The sequence below is a fragment of the Polyodon spathula genome, chromosome 11, assembly GCF_017654505.1.
Source record: "Polyodon spathula isolate WHYD16114869_AA chromosome 11, ASM1765450v1, whole genome shotgun sequence".
NCBI classification, from domain to species: Eukaryota; Metazoa; Chordata; class Actinopteri; order Acipenseriformes; family Polyodontidae; genus Polyodon; species Polyodon spathula.
This window is the reverse complement of record NC_054544.1, coordinates 8,762,280-8,777,719: the sequence shown is the minus strand read 5'-3', so window position 1 is coordinate 8,777,719 and position 15,440 is coordinate 8,762,280. Positions and strand designations below refer to the sequence as shown.

General features: G+C 34.8%; 1 protein-coding gene across 1 annotated transcript in view; it reads right to left on the bottom strand.

Annotated features, from left to right (window-relative positions):
- Window positions 1-3,368: 3,368 nt before the first annotated feature.
- The window catches only part of lrp1bb (low density lipoprotein receptor-related protein 1Bb), a 348,887-nt gene continuing 336,815 nt past the window's right edge, over window positions 3,369-15,440 (bottom strand). The window contains exons 84-92 of the mRNA XM_041264893.1: window positions 13,222-13,383; window positions 11,829-12,003; window positions 9,553-9,657; window positions 8,527-8,640; window positions 7,202-7,278; window positions 6,435-6,525; window positions 5,962-6,112; window positions 5,362-5,436; window positions 3,369-4,388 (exon numbers count right to left, since the gene is read on the bottom strand). Of these exons, the coding sequence (XP_041120827.1) occupies window positions 4,248-4,388; window positions 5,362-5,436; window positions 5,962-6,112; window positions 6,435-6,525; window positions 7,202-7,278; window positions 8,527-8,640; window positions 9,553-9,657; window positions 11,829-12,003; window positions 13,222-13,383 (1,091 nt within the window). The 3' untranslated portion in view covers window positions 3,369-4,247. The remainder of the gene's footprint in view (window positions 4,389-5,361; window positions 5,437-5,961; window positions 6,113-6,434; window positions 6,526-7,201; window positions 7,279-8,526; window positions 8,641-9,552; window positions 9,658-11,828; window positions 12,004-13,221; window positions 13,384-15,440) is intronic.

The following is a 15,440-nucleotide window of genomic DNA, read 5'->3' as shown; positions in this document are numbered from 1 at the left end:
AGAACACCTTGAGCAGACAAGAGAGTTAGGCATACTTCACAAAAATGTAAAGAATTCTTTAAATACGCTAAAATAGTTTGCTTTATAACTTTTTAAATTAAAGGCTTACCCCCTTATAGCAGTTTCAAAAAATAGCTAAGCTTAGTAAAAACCGTCAAGTAAAACATATGAGAAAGAGTACAGTAAATAATATAGTCAACACATAATTTACATAATCATGGAACACACACTAAAGCTGAAAAATGAAAAATACTAGTAAATCAAGTAAATATATTAAGAATTTACCTGGAAAAATGTAGAACGATATGCAGATCAAATAAAATAATGACACTAGGAATACATACATTGAATTCTGTAAAGGCCCCTATGCAGTGCCGCGTCACCCGGACAACCCCGGCAAGCACCTGGGGCCCCGTCATTAGAGGGGAGCCCACACACATACACAAATAAAATTGCAAATATGAGTAAACATACTATTTCTGTGCCAGCTATCCTTCTCAATCAGCCTTTGTGGCAAGAAACATTTAGTTTTCACTAAACTAACTAAACTGTACGCATGCAGTGCAGTGACATTTTTCAGACCGTCCCTGTTCCCTTAGTCCCACCTCTTCTCACTCCCTATGTTTCCACCCTCCCCAGTTATTCGTAAAGCCGAAAGTTACTGGCTGATCTTGACATACAATTATATAAATGTGCCAATTAAAGACATTCTGTAATTGTCACATTTCCGTCATACTTTACAACAATCAAGACTTTCATTTGACAAGTGTTTTGTCGAGCCTCATTATCATAACGTCTATTATTATCAACGCCTAAACATCTATTATAATTATATGATTTTAAATCATAAAAAAGGAAACCTGCTGAATCTCTGGAACCCCCAAATAAAAAGAAACACGCATGTCAAAAATTTAAGGAAAAGAAATCTAAAAAAACTACAAGTACACTGTCACATTTTCTATGTAAATTTAAAAAGACTATTTCTGTAAAGTGTGTATTCTGTTTTCTGTACTAAGTAGGCGACAGTAAAGAAAGAAACTGCATTAAAATCATCTTTTACTATTGTCACACTGTACAGCAATGTGTAAAAGGCACCAGAATGATTTATTTTGTGTTACCAGTAGGCTTAAGTAAAAATAAATAGTGCTACAGGTATGCATTTGATTTTACTACTGTACAGCCCTTTTATTACAATATTTATTTTATTTTAAACCAAAACTCATGACTCCAGAAATGTCTGGTTTAGAGAGGGACTACTGATTATGAAAACCTTTTTGATAGAAAACTATTTTTGATTTGGTGGTTATGGTGTGAGGACAAAAACTTGGCACCGGCCCTGTGTGCAACTAGAACATGTGTAATGTGACATTGGTTATAAAAACAGCAGTTACTCTTCTTGCATAGATACAAATGGGTATAATATTGAGAAGCATGTCTTTACCATGTTGTACAATAAACCATTGTTTTTACTATAGTAAAAACATTTACAATGGAATTAACATTGTCACTACCTAAAATAATGCAACGTTTTAACAAATATTTTATAGACAGTTACAACATATGGCTACACTGTAGAGTTAATAACATGGGTCAGCATTTTCGGTTCTCAGTCCAAACCAATACTCTAATCAGGAAAAATGGTATACATTTTAGTACTGCCCCCTTGTAGTTTAAAAAATACTGGGAGATTAGACAATTAAAATAATTAATCCAATGAGCACGAAAGTTGCAGGACAGTCAACCCCTCTTAAAATAACTGACAAGTACAGTAATGCTCTAAACTATGTGGTTTTATTACGCGGTTAGAAGTATGTGTGTTTCCTTGATGAATACATAGTAATGGTGTGGAATACATCCAGATTATTAAAGGTATTTTCCAACATTTGACACTTTCAGATCATTGAACAGTTGGTTTGAATTTAATGGCAGTCATGTGGAAGCTGCTTAATGAAATTGTCTGCATGTAATGCTATCAGTGTTCACACACTTATGGGACACTTGATACATTAAATGAGAACACATTTGAGAGCAATGTCTTGGTTTCATTTTTACATTTAAAAACAGTCTCTGTATGGTCTTGTTTGGAAGGTGTTTTCTGATTTACAGGAGTAGCTTGAAATATATATATATATATATATATATATATATATATATATATATATATATATATATATATATATATATATATATATATATATTCAGTAAACATTTTTTATAGACATTTCTGTCCACCTTTGTAAATCGTGAAAGTGTGTTGACATAATTGAGAAATTATATTTAGCTGGGATACATTTTAAATGTACATATTGTTACTGATTGAGTCTAAAATAAAATGCTTAGTTATGATATTCAGCCTCTTGAGAGTTAGTAACAAAGGGCCTTAGTATAAATAGGATTGCTACTTTTAGATATTTAGTTTTCTAAAACTTTTCGAGTTATAGTTTTTATACTTGCTGTCTGTGCCATCTCCTTTCAGCTCTGAATAGCTAGGGGTCTCTGTCAATCATCTCAGTGGTCTGTTAGTACCGTAGTTTCACTGTCATTTCACCCTGTTATGACAGATCTCATTGACTGAAATAGTGCTACAATGCATTCATTCGATTCAATGACTGTCAATCAACGTGACCTGCACCGACTGTGCACTTTCATTTGCTAGCTACAGCGTCTGTCATTCAAAGCGCCTATTTTGACACTTAATGAATATTGTATATACCCTGACTGATGTTTGAAGTCTCCACAGCAGGATGAAGCAAGCACATCTGCCTTGCTTTCCAGTGACTCTGAATCCAGCTGTGTTAGTTCTGTTCAACTATCTAATGTTTTGTTCTATGCATATTATTTTTACTGAATGTGTGCTATAAAAGTCTGTGTAATTCACCTTGATATGCTATGTTTTCTACAGGTTATTTAAGACCATTTTTTAATTTGTGTTGGATCTATATCTACACAAGGTATAGCTCTGCTCTGACCAAATATTATTTCAATTAGAATGTTGGCAACCATGGTTTTGTTGCATGTTGAATATGATAAAGGGGTTTCACTAAATAAGACATTTCTCAGTGGCATAAAAAGTCTGTGTTTTTTTTTTTTTTTAAAGCATAATGGTCAATTTCACGCATTCTCTGCTTGAATGGAAAAATAAAGATTGAAAAAAATGGTAAATTCTTTCTAAAATAAACGTTGATATTAATCCTCGATTTAGCAAAAAATAAATAAAAACTGAACAGTAGCAAGCCTAGTTATAAAACATGAACTCACATATCCTTGTAAAGGTCACAGAGTATATTAAAAAAAAAAAAAAAGAAAAAAAGAAAAAACACACCGTCTCTTTAGGAACAGTCAAGAAATGTGTATAATTAAAGCAGGTATAAAAAAAAAAAAAACAGTCTTTACATAAAAGGGTGAGTTGACGTTTGATAGACCAATATTACATTTTTCTAGGCATTTAAGGATCAAACCCCATACATCATTTTTACAGAGATGCACAAGTCTATCTTATTTTAATTTGATTTAAAAAAAAAAAAAAAAAAAAAACACGTTTCTACACAGCTCGACATTAAAAAAAAAAAAAAAAAAAAAAAAAGTGTTTCTTAAAAGTTATACATTTTCTGCTGGCTTTTAACAAACATTTACAAACAGGAAACCAGCTACATCTTCAAATTGCCAACCACCATAACCAATACATCATAAAGTTGCAGTTCCAAGTGAATTTCCATCATTAATTTTTATCTTGTAAATCACATACTCTGTATTGACAAAAAATATCAGGACAAAGGAAAACAAACAGTGACGTAAAAGTTCAAAAGTAGTATCTTAGTTTTTGAACATCTGGCACGGACCTTATGCAACTAAATTAACAGATTTTGTGAACAGACAATCTGCAGCATTTAAAACAAGTAATGGAAATACAATACAAAAGATTTGTCTGTAATACCCTTGTGAAATATTGACCTCCTATCAATATACTGTGTATAAGAGTGTTTGCAAATCAGCAGCAGCAGCATTTTATATTATATAGTGCAGTTTAATATTTCTCATAAAAATACGATACAAATGGTCGGTCAATATTTCAATCAGCACAAAAAACGAAACTAGGAGGTAATGCTGATGAAGACAAGGATTATCAGAACCCACCAGGGACATAGAAAATTATTATAATTGTTTTTTTTTGTTTTTAGTATTTTTTTTTGTTGATTTTTTTACATTTATACAGATTGTATAAAAGAAGTTAAGAACATAAGATTCGTCTATGCAGCAGTTTCTCGAATAGTACCCTCAAGTTTCTTTGGGAGGAGCTCTTTGCGTTCGTCCACACGGGCTAATGTTTTCCGACAGTTCTGTCCATCAAGGTAAAGTTTGGAGTACATTGGGTTGGAGTAATTCATAGGCTGAAATGGCAAAACGATATCGTTAGCATATCGTGGCATTATATAGTTAGGATTAAGATACAAGGAAACGTGCCTTACAAAAGTGTGAAAATGTTTGGGACCAGCTGTGAATTTTGGTAAGATGGCTTCTTCAAATACAAAAAAAAAAAAAAAAAAAAAGCAAACAATGAAGGTAAAAGTAGTGAGGGTGACACTAAAAGGAGAAAAGGATAGAAAGGTGGACAGACTGTAAGAACATTTTATTTTTCACCAAGTGCTATCAGCACTAATGTTAAGTGTCTGCCAGGAATTATGATCATGAATTAAAGGCTCACAAAGAGATAATTAGCAAATGGCTTAAGAATAAAAGTCTTGTCTAAGCAAGGCTGCCTAATGAAATTCTAAAAGTACATGTGATGACTATGCCAATATCTTTAGCTGTATTTACTTTTCATAGCCACCACTCTTCTTTCCAACTGCAGCTTGAACACCTCCATCCATCCCTCCCAACACTATTCACTTGATCTAAATGGGGGAAGATCAATCTAAATAGCTCCATAGCTTAAATCATTAAATTAAAGGGACTTGTCTCCAACAGCTTGTGTGAGTCTCTTAAGTGTAAGTTTGTCTTTAAAAGTAAGTAGAATGCCAGATTTAGTACTAATTTAATATGTAAATGTTATTTAGATCCACCACTGTTTAGATTAATTGAATAGACCTTCATTGTCTGTCTTGATCTTATTAATTATAAACTATAAGAACACAACATGGATATTTTATGAACATTTTATTTAGTAAAAATTTTAGTTGCTCAAAAAAAAAAAGAAAATGGTACGACAAAGAAAATATGGCTGTGAATGGAATTTTGATAGTGATGAGCGACATCTGATGATGATTTAAAAAAAAAAAAAAAAAAACGTAATAATAAGCAGGCATCTTTTGGTATGGCCTAACATGTAGATGTTTCTGTGAAGAAAAGTAACGACGACTTCACCTGTCCAAGGATAATCTCCTTAGGGATTGTGCGGACAGGCAAGCTGTGAGGTTCAGTAGGCCTCACACACCACCCCTAAAAGACACATTTTTAATGAACTGTGAGATTTTTGATACAATTTTGATTTAAATTTTCTCCATTTAATATTTATGTTTGAAATTCCCTACAGTACTACTTCTTTCAAACTATTGGTAGATTAAACAAAGGAAGCACAGCTTTGTGTTTAGCTTTCTAATTGAAGGTCTTTGAGTTTTAACTTCTGTGGCTCACTTCAAATTCCTTTAAGAAGACTGAGATCCTACAAAATACAATATAGTGAGCATGTTAGACCGAATAAATATCTTTTTGCTGTTTTTGAAACACAGCTTTCAGAATAAATAAATAAAGACTGTGTAAAAAAGATATGTACAATATCACTAGGTTTGAAACTATTTTATCATTCTTTCCCACCAGGAATCTTAGACAGCAGCAACTCAGCCATGCACTTGTGCTGTAAAAATTCTATTAGAAAGGTTTACGAAAGAGTTTGTGAGTTGAGCGGCATACAGATTTTTTTGTTTTTGTTTTAAAAAGGTGAAAAAAAACTTGTATAGGACTTGCCTTATGTGGGTCTAGTGTAAAGTTTGGACGCAAAATGTCTCCAGCATCTTCATGATTATCATGTTCCACTTCATACATGTTATAAGCAGGGTTTCCAATCTCAACATTAATTCCGCCGTTGGTCATTGGCTGTCTCTGGACCATTTTCCCTCTTAAACAAACAACATAAAACAAATATTGGCAATCAGATTCTTGATAAATCAATCAATCAATCAATTAAGCTGGCATTAATATCATATAGTTAATATCATGTATTAACATCACTGTGTGATACTATACTCAATGAATGAGCTGAGGTCTCTAACACACAGCTTTATAGATTAACGTTAATTAATCATGTGATATGCACACATAGGCCTCAAAAGGACCACTAGCTATCATTGTGTTATCATGACTTGCTATCATTTTGTCATCGGATACATTAGAATAAGATAAACCATATGCCAAGCGATGGTATAAAGATTCATTCTTACCGCTGCCGCCTTTTGCAAATTAGGACACCAACAACAACAGTAGTTATCAATATAACTAGAAGGACAAGTGGTACAATGATAGCAATGCTTCCTGAAAAAAGAGGGATATAAAAATTAGGCATCATTTAACCTTTTCTTTTGTGCCATTCCTGGATTATATCGGTCAGTCTTATATCGTATAACAGCAAACCACTTGTTGGAGTACTTTCATTTGGTCCTGTTCAATCGTATCTGTGTACTGGGCAAGCATGCAACTTGTATTTATTTTACTTTAAAGTAGAACCTTTAAGAGTTAACCGTGCAGATATGTTTTGTGTTGACACTTTCAGGGCATTCTTACTCCTCGTTCCTTTCCCTCTGTTGTGTCCAACACGTTATGATACAGAATAACACTGGAATCAAGAAGGTACTAGTTTAAAATATGGAGGAGCAGATTTCAGTAGATCTTTCACAATTTAAGGTTAATTTAAATGTTTGTTACTAGTTTTGTATCATTTACAGTCATTTCTTTTCACAAAGACCTCTAATTCTGGCCCCCTGTACTAAAATACATAAAATACATATTGCATTTGATCAGAATTTAATAGTGCATAAAACAGCCAAAACAAAATGTGTAACAGCTTCTTTTACAGTAGCATGGGTAGATATGTTACCTGTTTCCCTACTTTAAGTTCTCGATTTGTGTGAAAGACGATGGCATCTGACATTTTATTTGAATCCCTATAATATGTAGTGAGAACTGGGCATGCTGATTTTGAAGTACTTACTCCCGCTGGCATTGTCAGAGCGGCTGCTCTTGGGAGCTGGCCTCTCGCATTGTGTGCCTGACCAGTTGGCTGAGCACCTAAAAAGGAGCCAATTAAGAAGGTACAATTAATGGCACCAGCTGTTTTACAGTCTAACACACTAAAGAGAGCAAGGACTCCTGCTGAAAATTGAAGCATGCATTAATGATAGCCAACCTTTTAAGAAAGGAAAACAAATAAAAAAGGAGTGGGTTTAGAACAGGCCATGCATTAAGTGACAGCAAGTGTAGTGGTTCAGTTGAAAATGAAAATTTGACACCAAGGTACTGTATGTGGCAGTGTGTTTAACATTACCATTCACATTGTATTGTTAACATCTGTCCAGCATTCATTTGAATACATTCAGTGTTAGACAAGTATAAATTCTTTGGTCCTGCACCTATTTCTATTGTTTCTATTGTAGATGTCCCAGATGAGCAGTTTACTAAATCTGCCGATAATCCACCAAGAGTAGCGGTATATGTATGTAAATACAAAAGTAAAAACAACAAGAAAGGCACCTGCCTAAAAGTAATATGTATAATATATGTTACATTTGGGGGATTTGTACTGTGTAAGTGTGGTATCAGCCCGAGTGGTTTTCTGAGTGCAACTTTACTGTTTATTGCATGCTCGGTTTACTGCATGTAAGTATGATGGAAATTGGCATCTACAGTTGAGGATTTGAAATGTACAAAACAGCATTTATTCATGCCCTTGAAGATCCTGAAGGTCCAGATTATTATCAGAAAAATTAAGTGTTCTGCTGTCATATATATCCATGCAAGCATAAGCATGAATTTCCAATAAACAGGGAAAAAAAAAGAATGCAGCCACTTATTTTTAGGCACATAATCTTTTTGGCAAAAAATACAAGCAAATATGTTTAACACTTCTTTGTGTGCTAAGAGCGCCTTATTGTAAAAAACTTCTTAATGCAGACAATTTAGAATGTGTTGAGTGCATTGTAGGCTTGCAGGTTTGTTTATTTTACAGTTATATGACTCCTGTTTCACTACTGTGTAGCGTAGCATCATCATGACCAAAATAGCCTGGTGATGACTGGATTGATTTAATACATACACATTTTGCACAGACACACAAACTAGAAAGGTATGAATCTACAATCATTGTAGATTGCAAACCCACTATTCTTGTTCCAACTGTGCAATGAGATGCAAATGCATTTCAGCTACATATGTGTGGATAAATGAGGCGACCACAGCATAACAGTTAAAGTGAAATAATGCTGACAGTGTTTTTGGATGAAAACAGTGAATTGTGCTTAGTTTAAGGCTGTAACCTACTTGCATCTGGGTTCGTTAAACGCAGTTAATGTGCAAATCCCCTCATTCTGACAGTAGTAATCACAAGGGTTCACTTTCTCATCACAACGCTGGTTTTTGAACTCAGCTGTACAGCTGCAGAATTGCAGTAAAATGTAACTAGAGTCAGAATTGTACTTTTTCTTACACACACAATATCAAAACACTTCTCTCAACTGCAGTAACTGCTGAATGTACAGAGTAAACAAGAGTACTATAAAGATAGCGAGCCATTTTTCCCCCACAATCTTTCAACAGCCAAAAAGACGTTTCAAAATAATTAAACAAACAAACAAAAAAAAGTATAATATAGCAGTTAACCTCTAAATCCCAGAGGAGTTCAATTAGCTTAAAAGTTGCATTAAAGCAAGTATTAAATGAGTACTCTTTCTGGAGGGCAGGAAAACTAATGCACGGGAGAAAATGCACCATAAGGACAGTCAGCTGTTTGATTCAGCGTGGATTGAGTAAAACAGAAATTCACAAATTGTATGTCTGAACCTACAACAATAATATTATTAATTACAGCGATTGGTAAAGATGTACCAGTATATAAATATGTTATCGTTAAAATTGAATTGTATCATATACACTTCTTCCTTGTTAATTGCCAACTAAGTTTTTTTTTTTTCAAACAGCATTAGCAGTTTATATATAATTACATCTAAGAGTCAGCACTGGCAGTAGTCATACGGCAGATATAATTTGGGGTTATATATGTACTCTGTTGCTTCTGACATGAAAATAAATTATGCCCTTGGTATGTATTCAATATCTTGCAATTGTGTCCTAAATCAATGGTATTATGAAAAGGAATACCAAAAAGTAAATCCTCCCCCCCTCCCCCAAATGTCATCTACAATGCCTGCTAGTGCTTTTTTGTTTTGCTTTACTGAATTAAATATTGTAAGTAAACAAATATTTTACAATTTCATACATATGTAATTGTTAATAACATAACAGCATGTTCAGAAATGTCTAAATACTGTCTGCTAAATTATTACTTACTGGCAAAAAGGCATGTTAGTCTCTGAATCTAGTTGACAGGTGCCACTGTTATAACAGTACCCATCACATAACTGGCAGCTAGATGCAATTCTTCCATTAGTACAGCTGTTAGAGAAAATCAACAAGTGTTCATTAATGGTGCAGATGGCTGTGCATGGCATACAAATGCAAATCTGAAAAAACAAGGTATAACTAGCAGTTTATATGGTATGACCCAAACTACATCTTATTAGTTAATATATATTTCTAGGAAAAAGGGGGATAACATATTGTGTATAATTATGGTCCTGTTTTTGCATGACCAATATAGCTTTTGTTATATTTTATTATTTTACCATATTTGATTTCGTCATTCATTTAAAATATATCACAAAAAAAAAAAAAAAAAAAAAAAAACTTTAAAACAGAAGTACAAAAGAAAAGCAGATTTATTTCATATAAGCAAGTCACTTTGCTAAAATTAGACATTAGACCAGGGAACAGAAACCACAACACAAGTACTGGCGAGTGCAACTGAGACGCTATGGTGCTCAGCTCTTTATTAAACAAACAAACAAAATAAACAGTTGAACAGACACAGACCAAAATACTCAAAGAAAAGGGCAAATTGGCCAAAGTAAATAAACACTATAACAGAACACAAAACGAATGAAAACGAGTACCCTTCAGGAAGGTGAGTAGACAGGTAGGGTTTGTAGGAAAACAATTGTGTTTTCAGTTTCTTTAGACAGAAACGTTTCTGTTCTCCACTCCAAACACACTCAAAACACAAGCAGCCAAACTGCAGATATTTTTATAGTTGTGACCGAGGCACTGACTACTTATAAGTTATGATATTATCCCTTGGCCACATTTTGATATATTAATACATAAATAGGGAACCGGTGTAAAATAATTATATATTATATATATATATATATAGATATATATATATATTATATCTAATATATATATATATATATATATATATATATATATATTATAATGTCCGGGTCATATTGTAAGGCCCCTACAAGGTGTCGAAAATTCGCGTTCCACAGGGATGCTTTAGCCCATGCTGAAACTCCAATGCTTCCCACTGTTGTGTGTCAAGTGGCTAAAAGTCGGAAGGGGATCTCTCTAGCTTGTTCCATCACATACCACAGATGCTTAATTGGATTGAGATCTGGTGACTGGGCAGTAAGCTGAATTCACTGTCATGTTTGTGGAACCATTCCTGGACAATCCTAGCCTTGTGGCATGGGGTATTATCCTGCTGAAAAAATCCATTAACAGATGGCCAATCAGTTGGCCAATCAGGTGCATCCATGAAGGGATGCACCTGATTGGCAGTGACGTTCAGATATCCTGTGGCATTCAAGCATTGCTCCACTTTTACAAGGGGCCCATTGTGTGCCATAAACACCCCACACCATCACACCATCACCACCAGCCTGCAATGTTGAGACGCGGCATTATGGATGCATGTACTCATGTGGTTTTCTCCATTCCATAGTCCTCCCATCAGCATGAAATAGCAGGAACTGGGATTCATCAGACCAGGCAATGTTTTTCCAATCCTCCAGTGTCCAATGTTTTCATTCCTTAGCCCATTGCTACCACTGTTTCTTTTGTTTTGCTGAAAGAAGTGGAACTCTTCGTCAGGTCATCTTCGAAGGTCGTCAGCTGCCATACCCCATTCGTGTCAAGGTACAACGAGTTGTGCATTCTTTTATGGGTCTTTCAGCACCAATGTTGTACTGGACTGTCAGTTGACTAACTGTAGCCCGTCTGTTGCTCTGCACAATTCGTGTCAGCCTCCTTTGACCTCATTCATCAATGAACCGTTTTCGACCACTGGTCTGCCGTTGGCTGGATGTCTATAGGGTGGTGGACCATCCTTGATACACACGGGAAACTGAACATGAAAAACCCAGTAGCGTTGCAGTTCTTGACACACTCAAACCGGCACGCCTGGCACTTACTACCATACCCTGTTCAAAGGCACTTAAATATTTTGTCTTGCCCATTTACCCTCTGAATGGCACACATACACAATCCATGTCTCAATTGTGTCAAGGCTTAAAAATCCTTCTTTAACCTGTCTCCCCTTCGTCTACTCTGATTGAAGTGGATTTAACAAGTTACATCAATAAGGGATCATAGCGTTCACCTGGATTCACCTCATCAGTCTATTTCATGGAAAGAGCAGGTGTTCCTAATGTTTTGTACACTCTTATATATATATAAATACACATGTAGGGGGGGGGGAGGGACACTCCGCCACAAGTACTTACTTGCAAGCCACATCACCAGTGTTGTGGTCAATAATGCACAGTCCTCCTAGGCATCTCACACACTTGTCCAGCTCGCATAACAATCCCTCATAGCGTGGAGGACACACACACTCAACAAGCCCATCATTAGAAATTGTACAGGCCTCTGAGTTCATGCAGTAGTGATGACAGACATCTGTCAGAGGGAAAATAAACTGCTTTAGAGGAGCATAACTGTTTAATCCACTGAAGGATCCATTTGCATTTGTAATTTCCTATATATAAGGTAATTATATTCAATTATTCACAGTACATGGATATAATTACACAATAAATTAATATTCCCTGAGTGTCATAACCTATAACCCTTTTGGATTGAGGGTTAAGATGAAGATTTTTCAACAAATCACCCAGATGTTCATATTTACATAGTTTACATCCCTAAATGTCTTTCTAGATTGCATAAAACCACTTTACAGAGTCTCAGTTGTTTACTGAGAACCACTTTGTGGACAGCAGTACATGCATTTAGATCTGTGATGGTTCACATCATTAAAATAGACCCCATTGTATTGAAATATCTAAAAGATAGAGCTTTAATCCTATACTTTATAAGCATCAATTATTTTTAAAAAACGGTCCTAAATGTAAATTGATATGCTTAAATCTTTGTCACTCCCCCCCCCCCCCCCCCCCCTCCCCCAATTAGTTTTGGCTGTAAGCAAGCAACATGTAATTGTGTTGGATGTTTATGTGTGTCCATCTGCTTATGAATAATGCATGGTGCAATAAAAAAAGGGGGATTTCTGAATTCTATGGATATTTGTGTATCTGTGGAATCTGCAAACCGTAGTGTGTCATCTATCCTACATGTTTAAGCTAATCTCAATTAAAAAGAAAAACCTACAACCCATCAAAGTTCCAGACAGTAAAGAACAGCACAATCTACTAGGTTTAAAGCTCAGTAGAGCCCCCTTTTTGGAATATTTCATGTGTAAGATTTGCACTTGTATTATTAAATGTAATTGTTTTTATTGTATTACAGCACATTAAATATGATTTTCATGTTAGTCTTGTCATAGGTGGAATTGATCATATCTATCAAATACTTCTTGCTACAGGAAATGACTCAGCACATGAAAAGATTAATTCTAATAAAATATACAACCACGTATTATGATTGGTATAGCTCCAGACACAGACATTGGTTGATCATGTTGATGAAAAAGCTGAATTGTGAACACAGAAAAATTACTTACGCTGTAACTGTACATTTGTACGTTGGAACTACGCTGTGCTGGGAAAAGCTACAGTGTTCATTTTATGTTAACAATAAATAAATCAAAAATAAAGAATTGCATTCTTGACATTTCATTTGTTTTAAGAGAAGGGTATTATGTAATTCAGCACTTACGGTACTGGCATCGGTCCCCAGTATAGTCTGTAGGGCAGCGACACAGAGCCTGATTCCCTTGACTTATATCACACGTGCCACCGTTCAGACAGAAATTATCACACATTCTTCTTCCACAGTTTGGACCGGTGAATCCAAGTGTACATCGGCAGGTTGGTTTCCCTAAAAAAAAAAAAAAAATTAAAAAAGTCATACATTTGATGGTAGCTATTGCAAGATTTGTTTTCCATCAAGTTCAGTTCTTTTTTTTTTAACTGAAAAAGAAATATACGCAAAACGATTTAATAATATTATAATTATATTATTATTATTATTATTATTATTATTATTATTATTATTATTATTATTATTATTCCCATATTTTATAGATAAATTAATTTAATGATTTATAGGACTAGTTAATATATCGCAATTTTTTTTAATTTATTTTTTTTATAAAATCAGTATCCACATCAAACACATATTTTGCTCTTGAATTTTGTAAATAGCCTACAATTGTATAAACTTTTGTCTCTGATTTCAGCAATATTAAAAATAGGGTGTTCATCGTTAACTAGTAAGGTATCCAAATATCTAGTGCCAAATTTCTGTGCCACTTCCTGCACTGAATCTATAAAAAAAATTTTAAAAAATAATTAAAAGCTGCAGTAATAATCTCACTATCATTTATCAATGTGCCCTCTTCAGTTCATGCTCTGCTTCTCATTTAATTATTCTCTTTCTGGTTAGTCAATCAATCCCTTTTGCCCCATTTATAACATTAATAAAATAGTTAGCTTTGGCTTTTCTTAATTCACTTATTAAAATAAATATATAATATATATATATATATATATATATATATATATATATATATATATATACCATAGTCAAAAGTTTGAGTACACTTGCTGGAAACTAGGTTTTTTTCATAATTGACAATGTTTTACGTTGTATACATTTCTGTAAATACTTGAAAATGAAAATACATGTTACAATATACAAAACAAAACATAAGGAGTATCAAAGCAATGTTCAAGAAAATTGAAAATTGTCTCTAAATCTTGGATTCCTCAAAATAGCCACCCTTTGCCTTAATAACAGCCTCACAAACACGAGGCATTTGATTATCAAGTTTCAGCAGGAAATCACCCGACATTTCTTCCCAGCTCTTCTGCAGCAATTCCCAGAGATGTGGGGCACTTGTGGGTAGCTTTGCTTTGACTCTTCTATCCATTTCATCCCATACAAGTTCTCTGGGATTGAGGTCTGGAGACTAGGCAGGCCAGGTCTTTAGATTGAGTTGTCCATCACTTTCCTTCTTCGCCAGATAGTTCTTGCACAACTTTGAGGTGTGTTTTGGGTCATTATCTTGCTGAAGAATGAAGGACTGCCCAACTAGCCATAATCCTGATGGAATGGCATGCCTCTGAAGTATGCTATGATAGCCATGAGCTTGCGTTAGACTTGGTAAAGATCACCAACTCTGTCACCAGCAAAGCAACCCCAGAACATGACACTGCCTCCTCTATGTTTGACATTGGGAACCACACATGCAGAACTCATGCACTCACCCTCTCTGCGTCTTACGAATACTCGGCGGTTGGACCCAAATATTTCAAATGTTTATCATCGGTCCATAAGACTCAAACGTCCAGTTTCTGTGTTTTTTGGCCCAGGCAAGTCTCTTCCTCTTATTCTGCACTCTTAACAATGGTTTCTTTGCAGCAATTCTTCCAGTTAGGCCAGCTTCATGCAATCTCCACTGAACAGTTGATGTTGAAACATCTGTACTTCTAGTAGCATTTAGCTGAGCTTGAATTTCAGGGGCTTGAATTTGCTGAGCTTGAATTTGCCGGTTTCGCAGACTTGTGACTCGAATTAACTTGTTCTCTGATTCTGAGGTCACCCTTGGCCTGCCTGACCTTGTTTGGTCCTCATGAGTGCCAGTTTCTTCAAATCGTTTGATGGTCTTGGCCACAGCAGTTAAAGACACATGCAAAGTTCTTGCTATTTGTCTTAAAGATTGATCTTCATTTCTTAAAGCAATTTCTTTGCTTAACTGAGCGTATTTTCCATTTTCTGCTCCCTTACTTTCAGGAATGACAAACTTGTGCCCATGCTACCTAAATTTATAGCAATCATGGACCCTCATCTGTTAACAATAATTGGTGACAAAAGGTTAATTAAGTAACATGCTAGTTAACTCAGAGAACATCTAACAAAGAAACTTTTATACT